The sequence below is a fragment of the Polistes dominula genome, unplaced genomic scaffold, assembly GCF_049000335.1.
Source record: "Polistes dominula isolate Pdom_NZ unplaced genomic scaffold, Pdom_raw_medaka contig_290, whole genome shotgun sequence".
In the NCBI taxonomy this organism is placed as follows: Eukaryota; Metazoa; Arthropoda; class Insecta; order Hymenoptera; family Vespidae; genus Polistes; species Polistes dominula.
Window position 1 is genome coordinate 354,747 of NW_028301031.1, and position 18,611 is coordinate 373,357.

The 18,611-nt window shown below is 40.6% G+C and overlaps 2 protein-coding genes across 2 annotated transcripts; both read left to right on the top strand.

The window, feature by feature from the left end:
- The first annotated feature begins 2,107 nt into the window (after positions 1–2,107).
- Positions 2,108–3,220, top strand: LOC149031926 (uncharacterized). The gene has a single exon (XM_089174319.1). It carries the CDS (start codon positions 2,108–2,110, stop codon positions 3,218–3,220), a length of 1,113 nt encoding a protein of 370 aa, XP_089030445.1.
- Positions 3,221–14,325: 11,105 nt separating this feature from the next.
- On the top strand, positions 14,326–15,867 carry LOC149031927 (uncharacterized). Its single transcript, XM_089174320.1, has 2 exons — positions 14,326–15,023; positions 15,249–15,867. The coding sequence occupies exons 1-2, from the start codon at positions 14,326–14,328 to the stop codon at positions 15,865–15,867; spliced, it is 1,317 nt and encodes a 438-aa protein (XP_089030446.1).
- Positions 15,868–18,611: the final 2,744 nt, after the last annotated feature.

Below are 18,611 nucleotides of genomic sequence, written 5' to 3' on the forward strand. Positions count from 1 at the left end.
TTGCAGGGTGAGTGACGCTTTGTCTTTGTTTGAAAGGATAACGTAGCAAAGATTCTAGCCGGATGAACAACTCATTACAATACAATACTTTCGAAAAATATTCTATTAAATACTCGAAACCAAAAGCAGATGGAAAATTGGATATTATATATCATATGCATAATTTCATTAACTACACCTGATAGATAGAATTTTTGAAATAACAGTTAACGACCAACCGTTAAACTTACACAAAGAGATTATAAGTAACTCAAACAATGACATGGGAATAACACCAAAAAAGGTAAACATCGGTAACCTCCACAGAGAACATATCATAATGTTCTCAGATAATTTTCATAATGTAAACAGATGAAGAACAAAGCTTACAGTTAAATAACAGTATAATGATTATTTAAAAGAAACTGTAAATAACAAGCAAACACTGAACTTAAACCTAACGATTCAGCCGAGATCAAACGTTAGGAAAACTATCACAGAGCTTGTTTGGAGGTAGACAAAGGAAAAAATTTCAAATACGTGAGAAGAAGGAGTACAACCTTCCCAAAAAAAAAAAAAAAAAAAAAAAAAAAAAAAAACCAGGGTTCATCTGGCCCGGATGTCACCCTGTAAGGGCTTGCAGCCAGGTTATGGCAGGGTCACGAGGACCAGCGAGTACGTTGACGCTACCCGAAAGGGATGTGCTGGATGATGCGTACAGCGCAGTTCCCGTGGAAACTCCCGGCGTCAACGCGTCGCACCCACGGGAGTGTCAGGATGTTGATGAAGGAAGCAGGTGAACGGCAAGGACGGATGACTAATTCCCGCCCTTATAGCCAAAAGCTTTCGCAACAATGGGGTAGTTGCGAGGGTGATCACCCCCCAACTTCCTGAGACACCGCGTTCGGAGACGGCCTGACACTCTGGAGTAATAAAGAATATTTATGGAGAAACAAAAACAAAATCAAAACCGAAATAAAAAAATGGAAGAAGACGGAAGAAAGATCGCTGAGCAAAGCGACAAAGGAGAAGATGCCCAGCCTGCGAAGGAGACACCACAGAATTGTGAGAGAGAGAAACTCGCGCAAGCGAGATCCCTCCTTGCTAATATGAAGGCGGCTGTGACGAGACAGCCAAATGTTAACAACGCTATCAAGCAAGGACTCCCGAAATTGGAGGAGATCATTGACAGCCTCGAATTTCTGTACAAAACTCGAGCAAAGGCCAATGAAGGAGCGAGGATCCCCGCGCGAGTCTCTCAGCGGCTACGGGCTAACTCTGTGCCTGAAGTGGGCACAAACAAAAGAGGAGCCACAAGCCCCCCGCAGCTCCCTGAAGATAGCCTCAAAAGACCGAGGCAAGAGGCGACGACGACCGAAACCACCAAATGGACGGAGGTCGTCAAAAAGAAAAAAGAAGAGGAAAGAAAAATCTGCGAAGAAGGAAAAGAAGCCAAGGAAGGCAAAGCAAAGAAGCGAAGCCATCCTCATCAAGCCAGCGGAAGGGAAAACATACGCGGAAGTGCTGGGAGCATTCCGCAACAGTGTTAACCCCAAAGAATGCGGAGCAGATGTTACGAGGATCCGCAGCACAAAATCTGGTTGCATCCTAGTTGAGCTGTCCAAGAACACTAAGAACAAGGAACCTCTAACGCAGGCCATCTCAACGGCGATAGGAGCGGCAGGAAAAGTCCAATCGAGGAAGCCAAGGATGACCCTGGAGATTCTCGACCTCGAAGCCATCGCCCAGGAAGAGGAAGTCCGACACGCCATACAAAAGGCGACTGAAAACCCGGACGAGCTCGGCGAGCTAAAGGTAACGATGCTGCCTCCGAACCGACGACAGGAGAAAATGGCTCTGGCTGAAATGAATGAGACTGGAGCCCTGTCCCTCTTAAAGAAGGGAGTAGTAGTGGTCGGCTGGATCAGATGCCGGATTAGAAGAAGAATTGTCATACAAAGGTGCTATAAATGCCTGGGCTACGGGCACACCAGACACGACTGTAAAGGCCCGGATCGAACACACCTCTGCTACAGATGCGGCAGGGAGGACCATAGGGCCAAAGACTGCGGCACGGATCCAAGATGTGTGCTCTGCAGCGGACTACAAACAGGAGGGGACGTAAAACATGTCCCCGGATCAGGAGCATGCAGGGCCTTCAGACAGGTCTTGGACAGTAGAAAAAAAGCCAGAGATAATGCCCAGAGTCCTCCAAGGAAACATGAACGGGGCCAAAGACGCTGACGCCCTCCTACCGCAAATGCTGTGCGAGAGAGGGGTGGACATAGCGCTCATGAGTGAGCAGTACGTGAACCACAAGCCTCCTACATGGCTCAGCGATGCCGCCAAAATGGCAGCAATCTGCGTGGCTAAAACGGGAGTGATCCGCCAGGACTCAGGCGGATCAGAGAATCACTTTGTTTGGCTGAATAGTGGAGACATAACATACGTTAGCTGCTACTTCTCCCCAAACACTGGCATCGAGGAATACAGAGCGAGAATAGGGCACCTTGAGGACACCATCCGAGACAAAATGGAAGGCAACCTTATAATAGCCGGAGACTTCAATGCAAGAGCAGTGGAATGGGGAATGCCCGCTACAAACTCCAAAGGACGGGCTGTCCTGGACATGGCAGCGAGGCTCGGCCTACTCGTAATGAACGAAGGGAACACAACGACATTCCGGAGGCCGGGTTTCGGCAACTCGATACCAGACATTACCCTGGCATCAGAGAACCTCGGGCCAAGAATAGTCGGCTGGCAGGTGATCGAGGACGAAAATGGTAGCAACCACCAATACATCGTCTTCGACATCATAGAAGGAACTGCCACAAAGGAAATAGCACGAAACACAGGATGGAATATCAAGAAGTTGAATACTGAACGACTGACGCGGGAAGTGGAAAGCGGCCTCGCTGCTATCAATAGCAACGTAACTCCTGCACGAGAAACAAGAGAAGGAGCGCGCAGACTAGCTGAAGAATCCATGCAGCTGCTAAAAAATGCCTGTGAGGTTGCCATGCCGAGGAAGAAAAGATGGAAAGGCAAACGGTCGGCTTACTGGTGGAACGAGGAAATAGCCGAACTGAGAAGACAATGCCTCAGACACAGACGTCTGTACCAAAGATCCAGGAACAGGCAGGAGGCCAGTCAGAAATACGCAGAGTATCAGCTCGCGCGAAAGAAGATGCGCAACGCGATCAAAACAAGCAAGAAGCAGTGCTGGAACAACCTATGCTAGGAGGTAAACAACGACCCCTGGGGCCGGGCATTCCAAATCGTGATGGGCAAGCTCGGGAAGCTCGCACCCACTACGAACAGGGACGTTGAAAATATGAAGCACATTGTAGACACGCTATTCCCGACGCACCCAGAAATCATGGAGCAAGCAGACAGGATGCTCACAGGGCCAGTCCCTCTCTTCACGGGACGGGAATTGGAGGCAGCAGCAAAGTCAATGAAGAACGGAAAAGCTCCCGGACCAGACGGCATACCAGCAGAAGTCATTAAGATTGTCGCGATAAGACACCCGCTACTACTTCTAAATGTGTATAACGCATGCCTGCGAATGGGAGTGTTCCCAGCACCATGGAAAATCGCACGACTAGCTCTGATTGACAAGGGTAAAGGAGAGCCAAACTCCCCATCATCATACAGACCGCTATGTATGCTGGACACAGCAGGGAAGCTCTATGAAAAGCTGCTGAAGAACCGCCTTTTAAAAGCACTACAGGATGCGGGAGACCTCTCCGATAGACAGTACGGATTTCGGAAGGGGAGATCGACGATAGGAGCAGTGGAGAAAGTGGTGGAGGCAGTTCTCGGCACCAGAAACGTATGCCACGGAGCTAGGCCACTCGTTCTGCTGGTGACCTTGGATGTAAAGAATGCCTTCAACTCAGCCAGATGGAAGGACATATTGCGGGAACTCGAGCACGCTTTCAAGATACCGGACTATCTCTTACGCGTACTAAGAGATTATCTGCATGACCGGTATCTGACGTACGCAACGTCGGACGGGGAAAGACGTAAAAAAATAACAGCAGGAGCCTTCCAGGGATCAATCTTGGGACCCGATCTGTGGAATGTGGCATACGACGGTCTGCTCCGCGAGGAAATGCCAGAAGGGACGTTCCTGGTCGGGTACGCCGACGATGTAGCCGTAGTCATAATCGAACGCACTACCGAGCTCATCCAAATGCGACTGAACCAGGTGATGCGCAGGGTGGGGCCATGGATGGAAAGACATGGACTCGAACTCGCGACTAAGAAAACGGAGATGATCCTACTGACAAGGAAAGAAATTGACACCATCATCCCTCTAAACGTGCAAGAAGAGGAGATTTGGACTAAGGAAGCAGTCAAATACCTTGGGGTGACGTTAGATAGGAAACTAACGTACTGGGATCACCTCAGGCAAGCAGCAGACAGGGCTGCAACAAGAGTCAAGGCATTAAGTAGGATCATGCCTAATGTTAGAGGTCCAAAACCTGGGAAACGCAGGAGTTATGTTACAAGCGTCCGAAATAGAGAATTACGAATACGCGAGAAAATAACGATAACGGATTTGTTTGGTCGGATAGGCAAGTAAATAATCGAACTAAAAGCGTTGATTAAAATACTTCCGATTTATTTACGTCTTTACAATTAAGAAGCCCGACAGAGAATGATCGTCGCTGACGCGAAGGCAGCGATGGATAGCACCTTCCCTTGCCCTTCCATCGTAATCGAGCACCAGGAGGATGTTTAGTCTACTCATGCTGATAACGGGGCCGGCCGCCCGGGCATTCCAGAGGCCCGGTGGCCGAGTCATATGACTCCTCCCTGCCGAAGTTCGAGGACGTCCTCGTCCTTGACGTCCGTGGTATGTTGCCTCCCCCCCATGCTGCCCCCCCTTGTTCTTACATTTATACAACAAGTAAACAAGCATGACCGATATCAGCAACAACACCAGTACAATCGAGGTTACCGATGTATGAAATTCCAATCCGAATGATTTATTAGGAGTTATGAATTTTTGGGTAGTTATTGTGGGTATTACCAAACTTTTCAGCGGTTCGAAATTCAGTTGATGATTCCTGATTATGAGAGGTTGTAAAAGATTAATTTGCTTTGCTTCTCCGAAATCTTTGTCGAGTTCGTACCCTTGGATTTGTAGGTTACCCCCCTGTACCAAATGTGTCCCCCTGATCATGGTCTCGTTGTTACCATACTTAATCTTTATATAGTAGTTGCTTGATATTAACGTTGAATTCTCGGTTAATTTGTAAACGAGCACCAGTGAAGAGCCCACACCCACAATGATCGGCCCCGTTCCGACAGCCGTTATTTGTTGACATAAGTGTACTCCTTTATCAACGAGCCGACATTCCTTTGCATATAGCTTGATTGTAGGTCCAATTAAAGTCCAAGGTGTGGTAATAATTTCCGTTTGATTATTATTATTGATAATAGCAAGTCTTTGAATTAAGGCGAATTCAATGGGATTTAGGATAGGAATTTTAAGGGCATATATGATAGAGTCTTGGGTAAATACGATTGTTCCCCTAGTAAAGCGAAAATCTAACAAGCTATGATAATGTAACATAAGCTCCTTATAAGAATAAATACCTAAAAGGTGTGCACGAATATTTGACATTTGTTCGTATGTAAGTATTTCCAAATCGAATAATTGTTCCGAAAAGATGAAAGATCTTTTTATTTTGCCTAACAAATCGAGAAAATTTTGTCCCTGTATAATAAGCGTGGTTATTCCTTCGAAGAGATTAAATTTGATGTTTTGGTCATTCAAAGTTTTTGCCATATTTAACAAACTTCCGTTGATAATTCCTATGTTAGCGTTTATATCCTTGCCGACCTTATATATTACACTTATTGATTTATTTATCATGACTATATCCTCTTGCTGTTGATAGTTAAGTAGTTCTAAATTACTATTGATTTTTCTCAAATCTTCCGCATCCGGGTTCCCAAAAAAATATTTAATCGCAGTGCCCAATCCATCCACCAAGCCTTTCCTACTCCTTTCACTGAAAGGTGCTATCTGTTGTAAATTTTGACGTATTTCTTCACAAATGATTGCAACTTGTTTTAATAATCCTGATTCTTTAAGTTCTTGTTTTAGAGATAACATATGGTAATTAGTGAGAATTTGAGTATATATGCTTCTTAGATTATGAATGTTTATGTTGAAGTGTATGTGGTGATACTCTGCTATGATTCTTCCAACTCCTTGCCGATAATCATAATGGGCCGAACCAATGTCCCCCTCATTGTCACCCCTAGCGAGCATTGCCGTGAGTAACAGGATCAGTGCAATCCTCATCGTCCTGTGAAGAAGAGATCTTTCTTAATTTCTTGGCGCTTCGTAAATTATAGCGTCGGGGTTGACCATGTATATAACACTCTAACGCGGGACCCTTCTGTTCGTTTACAAGTACCTTCTGATATCGTGCTGCCGTTTTGTCACGCTGTTGTTTATGTGTTTTAATATAGATTTCTTTATTTTCTAATGTTTTATCGGAGTCGTTAGGTAATTTTTGCTTATTTATTTGCTTATTATATAAAGTGTTATAGAAAGGTAAAATTTCATTTTTCCTTATCTCATTATATTTCTCGATCGTGTCGGCCTCCGGTTCGATTACGTGTTTATGTAAATCTTCGTACGGTCCATATAAAAGGGTAAAAGGTGCAAAGTTTGTGGTTGAATGAATACTTTGATTATAAATTAAAATTGCTGTAGTCATATGGTTTTTGATCGTTTCTCCAGGATTTTGTTCCATAAGGATACTTAATTTCTCTCTTAGAGTGGAATGTAAACGTTCTATCGGTCCATTTGACGTATGGCGATTGATGGTGGTTTGGTGATAATCTATCTTGTGTATGCGGCAAAACTCCCTGAATACAGCCGAATTAAATTCACTGCCGTTATCTGTAGTGATTTTGTCTGGAAAATTATGATGTGAGGCAAAATGTCTTAATTTATTTAAAATGGTTGTGGCGTTTCCGTCCATTAGGTGATAGGCTTGAGCGTATTTGGAAAATATGTCTATGATCGTTAAGAATTTTTCTTTACCAATATGAAAAATATCCATGTGTATGTGTTGCAGCGGTTTATTAGCAATTATAGGGCCATAAGACTCCGTTGTATAAGGTCTTCTTTCATATTTATTCTCTAGGCATAGTTCGCATTGGTTTATAAAATTTTGAATGATACGGTCCATGTTTAAAGTGTAAAATTTTCTTTTAAAGTGAGTTATAGTTTCCTGTATGCCGTTATGGTTTTGGTTATGATACTCCTCTAATTTTTTCACAAAGTTTTTTCGATCTATTACAGGTGTGTAGATGTTAGTTTTAATCAATTTCAATCTTTCTTTGAAATGTTCCTTGAGTATTTTATACATAAGGGTTTCCAAATTCTCGTCTGCAAAGTAAATTCCATATTGTTTATCAGGGTTGATGTTTTCTCTTAAAAATTTTAGTAATTGTGTCTCCGCATCATCTTTATTAATTTTGACCGTGTATAGTATTTTGAGTTTATCTTTGATCGTTTTCACCTCATAGTCTCTTCCTGATTTGATTATTACACCGTAATTAAACATGTGAATGTTTTTTTCCGTTATGGGCAAAGAGAAGTCTAGGTTTTCATCCGATGCACGAACGGTTGCCATATCGTCATCCTTCTCCTGAGCATTAAGTTCTATCCTGCTTAAGGCATCTGCCACACTATTTTCACGACCCTTCCTATATTTAATGTCGAAATCATATTCTTCTAGTTTAATTCTCCATCGAATTAGGCGAGTGTTGGGTGTCTTTAAGGACCAAAGCCAGGTAAGCGGCTTATGATCTGTCTCAATAGTAAATCTTCTCCCATAAATGTATGGCCGAAAATGCCTACATGCTTCCACGATGGCCAATAGTTCCTTTTCTATAGTGGAATAATTTTGTTCCGCAGAATTTAAGGTTCTCGAATAGCATGATATAAGGTGTTTCTCCTGGGATAATTCGGCCCCGATTCCAACATTCGACGCGTCTGTAGTAATAATGAAAGGCTTGGAGAAATCAGGGTATGCTAGTACGGGCGCATTCGTAATTAACTCTTTTAACTTGTTAAACGCCCCCATGTAATCTGAATTTTGACAATCTATTTGTTCACCTTTAGTAAGTACCTTTGTAAGTGGCCTGGATATTGTAGCATAGTCCTTTATAAATTTTCGATAATATCCGGTGAGTCCCAGAAACGATCTCACCTCTTTTTGCGTTTTCGGAATGGGATACCTGACTATAGCATCGATCTTGTCAGGATTGGTCCTTATCCCCTCGGGTGTTATTATGTGTCCTAAGAATGGAACCTCCTTTCTTAAAAATTCACTTTTATCTATCTGAATCTTTAATTCGTACTTCCTTAATTCTTCCAATATGAGCTTCAAATGTTGTAGGTGTTCCTGCAGTGATTTGGAGAATATTACTATGTCATCCATATATACGAAACAAAATCGGTGTAAATATTTTCCCAATATTCTGTCCATCATTCGTTGGAATGTGGCAGGAGCGTTCTTCAGACCGAAAGGCATTCGGACATATTCGTAGTGTCCGTTTTCGACTGAAAAAGCCGTTTTCTCTATTGAGCTCTCGTCTACAGGTATTTGGTGAAATCCCTGCGCTAGATCCAACGTGCTAAAGTAAGTACATTTACCCAAGTTTTCTAAGATTTCTTCCATCCTTGGTAACGGATATTTATCTTCGATAGTTTTGTCATTTAATTTTCTATAGTCGATGACCATACGCCATTTCCTTTTTCCGCTAGCATCTGATTTTTTCGGGACGACCCAAACCGGTGACGAATAAGGTGAGTTACTTGGCCGAATAATTTTGTCGTTTAGCAATTTTCTTATTTGTTCCTGTATAATTTCTTTCAGGTGATACGGATATCTAAAACCTTTGACGTAGATTGGATGGTCATCCTTCGTTCTAATGTTGTGTGTTACTGCAGTGGTTGCTGATAGCCTTTCGTTATCGCTGTAAAAGCAATCCCGATATTTACAGCATAGTGTTACGATTCTTTCTTTCTCCTCGCTGTTCATATGATCCGTCCTTATCATCGTCTTCGTATCCTGATGGTGATTCATAACGACGGGCTTACATTGCTCCGGTATATTATTCAAATAATCTATTTCAAAACTTCCTGTGCTGAATGTCTTGGTTTTATAATTTATACTAGCTTTCAAGTATTGTAAGTCTTTATTTCCGATTAAACAATCATATGTTGAGTGCCATCTCGCTATTAGAAATGTGATAGGCGTGTCGTCTCCAAATTCCTGTAAAATCGGAAACGTGAGAGCATGCGTACCCTGTGTTACCTTATGCACTGACCTTATTTCAAATTTATATGGGAAAATATTTTTTGAAAATAATTTATACGCTATTTCTGGATTTATGACAGATGATGATGCTCCAGTGTCTATGAGAATTTTCAACGGTGGGTTGTTAGTTATGAGGTGTGGCAATTCAGGTGAGCTTCCAATATTATTTAAATTGACTATATCTTTTCGGTGAGATTGGGGTCTCTTTGAAAATTTTCAGCATCACACATTTCTTCCCTTCCGTAATTGTCGACGTTATCATCGATAAAATGCAATTCCTCCTGACATTCTGGTGTCTCTTCGCGCTCCTCCTGATTATGCAGTTCCTCTGAAATGAAATTCGGGGGTCCTGTGCTTCTAAAGAAATTATTCGCTCTTGGTACAAAGTTACTTGGCGTCGCAGATAAATTATTCGATTTATCAACTAGATTTCCATTTGGTCTACTAGTATTTCCGGTATCCACCGACATGGGTGTAGGTCGATAACTTTGTTGTCTAGGCTGGTTATTGACACCGCTTCCAAAATTATTTCCAAAGTTTCTTCCGGAATTACCCCCAAAATTTGCCATTGCGAATCTAGGCTGTGTATGTGCAATTATTGGCCGCGATTGAAATCGTTGGAATGAGTTTCCATTTCCTGATGTTCCAGGTGTGCTGAATTGATTAAAATTTCTTAAATTTCCTCTTACAAATGGATCTGTGTTTCTTGAATTACTCGAACTAAAAATGTTAGATTTTGATTTATTTTCTCGTTGCCTTGCAAAACTGAGGAATGCCGCCTGTTGCTCATGATTATCAAGTTTCCTACATTTCATTAGGCAGGCTTCGATATCCTCCAGTTCGAAGTGTGTAAGATATGTATGATAAGGTTCCTTAATACCATTAATAAATACATTTTTTGCGACATTTTCGTAAAATGAACATTTTAAAACGATTGATGGCGCGTCCTGAACATTCAATTGTACATGCGCTTTTAGTTTGTTTAACCGCAACTTGACCTCGTCTGCATAGTTTTCATAGTTTTGGTTCGTCAATTGGTAACACGTACTGAGCTTATTAAATAATAACTCCTCGGAGCTAGGATCACTATATCTATTTATTAGGAGTGTTTTACATGCGGCCCAATTCGGCGGGTTATTCGCAACTACCAAATCTAATGCTTCTCCTTGTATTTTCGATTTTATGAGTGCAAATAATGATACATTTATGGCATCATCATTGGTTGCCAAATTCTCGACAAACTTGTCACACGTTTGTAGAAAGTGCGACAAAAATCTAGTTCCCCCTTCATAAATGGGAATCGCGTCGCGCCATATTGCTAATCTTAATTTAAATTGTTCTAAACCACTTTGTATATTCTGAGCCATTTTGTATATTTTCCAACAATCGTATTTGGGAATAGGGTTATAATGAAATGGAATGAAAGGAATTTCAAAGACTTACTAATTTCTTTGACGATTCCAAGTGAGACTCTGCTTGCAAGTGGACTCCAAAGCTTGACGTAGTGGACTGTGACGATGGGGTTAAAACACCAGCTGCCTCCTCTTTGATGATTTCCGTCAAGGATCTGGCGGAGAATCCAGATTTGTCAGCCTCACAGTATCCTACCGGCTGCGCCAGTTATGTTACAAGCGTCCGAAATAGAGAATTACGAATACGCGAGAAAATAACGATAACGGATTTGTTTGGTTCGGATAGGCAAGTAAATAATCGAACTAAAAGCGTTGATTAAAATACTTCCGATTTATTTACGTCTTTACAATTAAGAAGCCCGACAGAGAATGATCGTCGCTGACGCGAAGGCAGCGATGGATAGCACCTTCCCTTGCCCTTCCATCGTAATCGAGCACCAGGAGGATGTTTAGTCTACTCATGCTGATAACGGGGCCGGCCGCCCGGGCATTCCAGAGGCCCGGTGGCCGAGTCATATGACTCAGGCTGTTAATGTCAACCGCCCAGTCCATTATGCTGTATGGGGCAGAGATATGGGGTGAGGAGCTCAAGGTCGAAAGAAAGAGGTCGCGGATCGCCCAGGTCCAAAGAGTAGGAGCCCTAAGGGTCACCTGCGCCTACCGTACGGTATCGGAAGATGCGATAATGGTAATAGCAGGCGCAATACCCATTGACCTTTTAGCAAGGGAGAGACGGATTCGACACGTATCGCAACAGCGACAAGGTCGCACAGAAGCCGCAAGAGAGGCCCGCGACAGTACGTGGGAACTCTGGCAACAAAGGTGGATGGAGAGCCGCAAAGGAAGATGGACAGCACGACTTATCAAAAGCGTCAAGGAATGGACGGAGCGACAACACGGAGAGGTTGACTTTTACCTCACCCAATTCCTGTCCAACCACGGCTACTATCGGGCATACCTTTATAAGATGGGAAAAACAAGAACGCCAAACTGCAACTACTGCGGTTTTGAAAAGGACGACGCGGAACACTCGCTCTTCGGCTGCACCCAGTGGCTGGAGAAGAGACAAGAGCTGGAAGCAAGGCTCGGAACAATCAACGCCGACAATGTCGTAGATAAAATGCTACAAAAGCAGGAAAACTGGACAGCTGTAGCAAACTATGTACACACCGTCCTTCGAAAAAAAAAGGAGGACGGTTGCTTAGAAGGATAATGGGAACCACGAAACACCCTACCAAGAGCGTAAAGAAAACAGACATAATGAAAAATAAAGACAGAAGGAAGCTCTAACCGCGAGCTAAGCCTCAGTGGCCCCGGCTCGAAGTTTTTATGCGAAGGCGGCTCCCGAGCCGGGAGTCTCCCGGAGTAAGGTCTTGCCAGTTTAGTAAGTATTCAGCCTTCGTCACAGAAGGTCTGTGAGTCCCACACAGAGGAAGGGTTCGTGCGCCCTCCTACCGTGCGTAAATGCATTCTGGACGACCTCGGAAAAAGAAAAAAAAAAAAAAATATTAATAACAACAATAATAACAATAATAACAATAATAACAATAATAACAATAATAATAATAACAATAATAATAATAATAATAATAATAATAATAATAATAATAATCCCTGTATGGGTTCCGGGGGTAGAATAGACCCAAGGTATTTACTGTCTGTCGTATAAGGCGACTAAAAGAAAAACCTCCCAAAAAATGGAGACAAGAAGTAAAAAACGCCTCGGGAAAAAACCGCTTCCTGGGGAACGCCAGGGCATGCCTGGAGCGGATGCTGGGCACAGCAGCATACAGACCACCGGTGACAATAGTCCGAACAGGCGGGACATTGTCGGGCAACCCGAAAATGAGACAGCCGAAACCGATAATGAAAGCAGAAACCCAAACAGAACACAAGAACAACACCACTCAACACAAAACACCACAAACCCAGCAATGGATGCTTTGCAGACACATCCTGCAACCACCAAAGCTAGCAAACAGAGACAACGCATAAAATAGTCAGATGAAATAAGCAAAACCGTCATGCGTTGCTACTACACCGCCACAAAAATAGAAACGATAGATTAAGGATATATAACAGAAATGCGCAGACTTTTCACAACACGATACCCAGAACTAGAACCACACATAACCGAACAAAGAATAATAGATCGAAAAAGAACAATTCTTATAAACAACAGAATACCTGCCAAGCGAATTACAAATAATCAAAGAAGCAGTAGCACACGAACTAAGCAAACCAACAACCCAAGACACAACGAACATACACCCCACAGAACAAGACCAGCAACACCAAAACCCAGAACGCGAAATAAGCGAAGAAACACAACCAACAACAAACAGGAACACCCAACAACACAACACCACACAAGAGACACGAGAAAGACAGATACAAGAAAACACAAATCAAAATGATACAATAGAGATCCAAAGAGCACTAGAAACCAACCTAATAATCTGGAAAAACAGCGACCCTACTAAAAGAAATACAATACCAAAACTAATATACAAAAAAGACACAACACATTTAATAAACACCATAAACAACGCATTAGCACAAGACATAAACGAAAGTACGACAATACAAGACATACACATGTTGATATATGCTGCAGCAATCACAACAACACAACAGAATAAACAAAAAATACCAGAAGAAACACTAAAAAACATAACAAAATACATCAAAACACTCATGGACACAAATAATAACAATTACACAGTCAACCAGCTGCTGGACACGCACAAACAAAAACTTGCCGTATATGCAGCAAGACTCAAAAGATATAACGAATCATCGAGACAAAGGAAAATCGAAAACAGAACATTCCTAAACAGTGAAAGAACATTCTACAGAAAACTAAACACAGAACAAGAAATAGGACCCATACAACCAACTAAAAAAGAAATACCACTTTCTGGACACAGATATGGTCAAACAAAACAGAACACAACACACACGCAACATGGATAACAGACGAGAAACAGAAAAATGAAGACATGCCAGAACAAACCGAATACAAAATAACGGAAGACGAGCTAAAAAAAACAATACGCAGCACACATAATTGGAAACACATAGGACCAGATCACATACAAAACTACTGGTACAAGAAATTTACAACCACACATCCATACCTAACGTAGCAAATAAGTAAGATAATAGAGGACCCCTAAGAACTCCTGAGGTTCCTAACCGAAGGGATCACTGTCACTAAACCCAAAAATCAAAACACTGAAAACCCAGCAGACTATAGACCCATTACGTGCCTACTAACACTATATAAAATAATAACAAGTACAATATGCCGGCAAATCGATACACACCTCACAAAAAACAATATAATCTCAGAAAAACAAAAAGGATGCAGAAGAATTAGCCAAGGATGTAAAGAACAACTTATCATAGTCAATGTAATAATGAACCAAACAAGAAAGCAGCAGCGAAACCTACACGCATGCTATATATACTACAAAAAAGCCTTTGACTCAGTACCACATACATAGCTTTTAGAAATTTTAAAAATATACAAAATAAACAAACATACACAACAATTCCTAAAACACACCATGTCAACATGGAGAACCAGAATCATATTAAAAACACAAACGGATACCATAAGAACGGAAGAAATAAAAATTAAAAAGGGCATCTTCCAAGGAGATACACTAAGTGCCCTATGGTTCAACATGTGCCTAAACCCATTATCCACAATATTAAACAATAGTAAATATGGATTCCAAATCAGAAATAACAGACAAACGCAGTACACAATAAACCACTTAATGTATGTAGACGACAAAAAACTATATGCAGCAACAGGAACACAGTTAAACACACTTTTAAAAATCACAGAAAACTTCACATCCGACATAAAAATGCAATTCGGAATAGACAAATGCAAAACAACACATATCGAAAGAGGACAATTGATCACAGACGATACACAAAGAACATTACAGAATGAAACACTACAAAACTTAGAAAAACACGAAACATACAAATACCTCGGCTTCGAACAAAATACCAAGATAAATCACACAGAAATTAAAAAATACTTACAAAAACAATACAAACAAAGACTCACAAAAATACTTAAAACCAAACTAAACTCAAAAAACCTCGTTAAAGCAATAAGCACATACGCAATAACAGTCCTTACATATTCCTTCGGAATCATCAATTGGTCAAACACAGACTTAGATGACACCAATAGAATAACAAGAACACACATGACAAAGTCACTAAACTACACCCGAAATCATGTGTAGAAAGATTAACAATAAGTAGAGAAGAAGGTGGTAGAGGAATAACGGACATAAAAGCGTTACAAAATAGACAAATAAAAAACTTACGTAAATACTTCCACACAAAAGAGACACAACTACATAAAAAAAGCAATAACGAAAGCCGACAAAAACCACACACCACTAAATCTATCGACAAGCAATACAAACATAGATAACTATAACGACATAGACTATATACAAAGCAAAATAAACGCATATGCCACAAAACAATTACACGGAAAACACTACTACACTACTACAGACGAAAATATAAACAAAAACGACACATACGAATGGCTAAAAAAAGGATACCTCTTCCCAGAAACAGAAGGATTCCTAATTGCAATACAAGATCAGGTAATCTCAACAAAAAACTACCTCAAGTACATAATAAAAGATATAACCATACAAGATGACAAATGCCGGAAATGCAAATTAGTACCCGAAACAATAGAACACATAACAGGGGGTTGTAAAATACTAGCAAACACCGAATATACGGAAAGACACAACTCCGCAGCAAAAATCATACATAAAGCAATAGTGAACAAATACAAACTGGAGAACACTACAACACTATACTACAAATACACACCAACAACAATAATAGATAACGAAAAGTACAAACTATACTGGAACACAACATTACACACAGACAAAACAGTAAAACACAACAGACCAGACATCACATTTACGAACAAAGAAGACAAAACAACATACCTAATAGACATCTCAGTACCAAACGACATCAACATCACACAGAAATACAGAGAAAAAATAGAAAAATACACACCACTTGCACAAGAAATAAACAGAATATGAAAACAAAAAAGGTAAACATCATCCCTTTCATCATATCAGCAACAGGAATTACACCGAATAATTTTAAATCACATCTCACACAACTACAACTAGACCCAAACATACACCAAGAAATACAAAAGATGGTTATATTAAAACATGCAACATAACCAGAGCCTTCCTAAACTCTGAAGATTAAAGCTGTCAGACCTGGCAAAAGGCCTGTGCGACACGCTAATATGCCCGAGAAATTAGAGAGAAATAATTAAATAGCAATAATAATAATAATAATAATAATAATAATAATAATAATAATCATGTGTGCAGATCACAAGTGTTAGAAGTGAAACTTTCACAAATCTAAGTTTTGAGAGAATAAGACGAATGCACAGTTTCATGAGTAAGATAATTGTTATAGCCGAAATTCCTCAACTAAGAGTCCTCTAGCAATTGGTTTATGCTATAAAGTGGAGAATAAAGGGTTAGGTTAAGGTGTAAAATAAAACACGTGATTGAGCCAACCAAAGAAACAATGCCTTTTTTATTGGCTCGTCAGGGAAAAGCCTCGCGGCATAAAAACCCTGGATGAATACTTGATTATACAATAAGAAGGTACCACGTGGTGGTACCACGAGGGAAAATACCGTCGATGTGAAATATATATATATATATTGGAAAGATCTCACCTCTCGCACTCCGCCAATATCGCGATCACAACCTTAAGGGATGTGATGTGGAATGGGCTCACTTTCTACGAGTCTTGAAGATTAGGAGATTCTCTTCGTTGTCCTTTGTGAATTCTTAAAGCCTCTATAATCCCTCAAGATGTGTAGTCGTAGGCGTCCGGTGAAGAACAGAAAGAATGCCCCTTTGTACTGTCCCAGCAGGACGTACGTACTAGGGCTATGAGAAGTGGGGATGCGAGAGGCAGGGGTAGCTAGAGAAGCGCTTCGATAGTTACTGGTGGTTGATCGATGCTCACAGTAAGTATCGATCTAGAATCCTAATCGATGGAAGCGGATGCGCGCGAGTTTCGAATACCGCTAATCACCGTACGATCCTTTCGGATCGTACAATAATTGTAGGATTTATTTATTATAATATTATTACCATATATAATAAAGATCACCGGTATGGTCTCTGGGAGGAATAGCTAATAAAGGGTACACTTTTCCTAATTCAAGCAATAAAAATGGAATGCTGAATGCGATACCCATAGATAGAAACAAGAATTATAGAATATTTGTCGACAGAAAAATACGCTGTCCTGACCCAAGTAAATATATATTTTTTTGAAACTCAGGTAGATGAACTTTTCTTTTACACTTTTCACACTTTCTGTGAATGTGAGATACCACTATTATGGGTTAACACACACAAGTATTTCTTTTTGTGTTGCAACTAATACCTGAAGATGCTGTAAAAGAAGGGAACAATTCTGGTCGTAATTTTTTCGTTTCATCGGGTTTTGAATTACAAAGATTTTAATATCTATTTATCATTTCCGTTGTTATATTTTATAATATTAGAAAATTTTATTTAAATTTATTTTTTCTATATATTTTTGGGAAGTGAAAACTTCTTTAGAATGGAGTGATCTGAAAAGTAAATAAACGGAAACGCAGCTACGTAACGGCTGCTATACTAAATAATGAGAGAAAGAGAGACAAACATATAGGATTGAGCCTGCGAGAGAGAGACAGAATGTGGCTATACAGTTTTTCATATTCTCGGTCTCCTCTTTATGCTATACTTCGTAGTTATCGCTCCTGGTTGTATATGTGTGCAGTCGTGTTTAGACACTCGATCTGATCGGTCGTGTTTGTAAACAACTGCGTAGTAGTAGTGAAAGTGTTTGGGAAGCTTGTGTGTACATACATCTATACATATAATACCTACGGATATACTTATACGTATACTTATATACATATATATATATATATACAAGCGAGTATAAAAGTTTAACCGTCAATATCTTTTAACTGACTGGACTGCCATATGGCTAGTCCAATCAGTTAAAATGGCGGAAATATCAAAAAAAAAAAGATCTAAAATTAAAAATTACCAAGACCGGTACTAAATTCCGAATAAACAACGTCGATTCAAAAAACAATAAAAACAGCGATCTTGAAATGGAAACGGAGCACGAAACGACCGTGGCAAATGTTCCCACAACAAGCAACAGGAAACGTAAAATCGAAGAACCTGTACAATTAAACAGCATATTCAGCATGGACTACGACACAGAGGTGCAATGTAGTTGGCTCTCGAAAAAAATACCGATCTCAAACTCATTCAGTCCGTAAACCGTAGAGGCTGAAGAACCTTTAGAACCTGCTAGCAAAAAAAGTACCTCTCCACCAAAACCACCTCCAATATTTATCGAAGCCCAGGTGATAGAACCACTGATTCAATTCCTAAAAGTAACTGTAGGCGATAATTACACGCTCAAACAACTCCAAAACGATCAAATTAGACTGCAAGCCGATACAACAGAAATTTATAGAAAAATTGTAATAGCTCTAAAGAATAAAAATACTAATTTCCACACGTGTCAAGTAAAAAAGGATAAAGGCTACAATGTAGTGTTAAAAGGGATTCATCCTACAGTGAAAACTGATAGAATAATTGAAGAACTCAAGGTGCATAACCATAAGGTAAGAAGGATCAATAACATTGTCAAATACGACACTAATCAGCAGTTACCATTGTTCTTTATCGAGCTAGAACCCAATATTAATAACAAAGAGATATACAAAATAGTA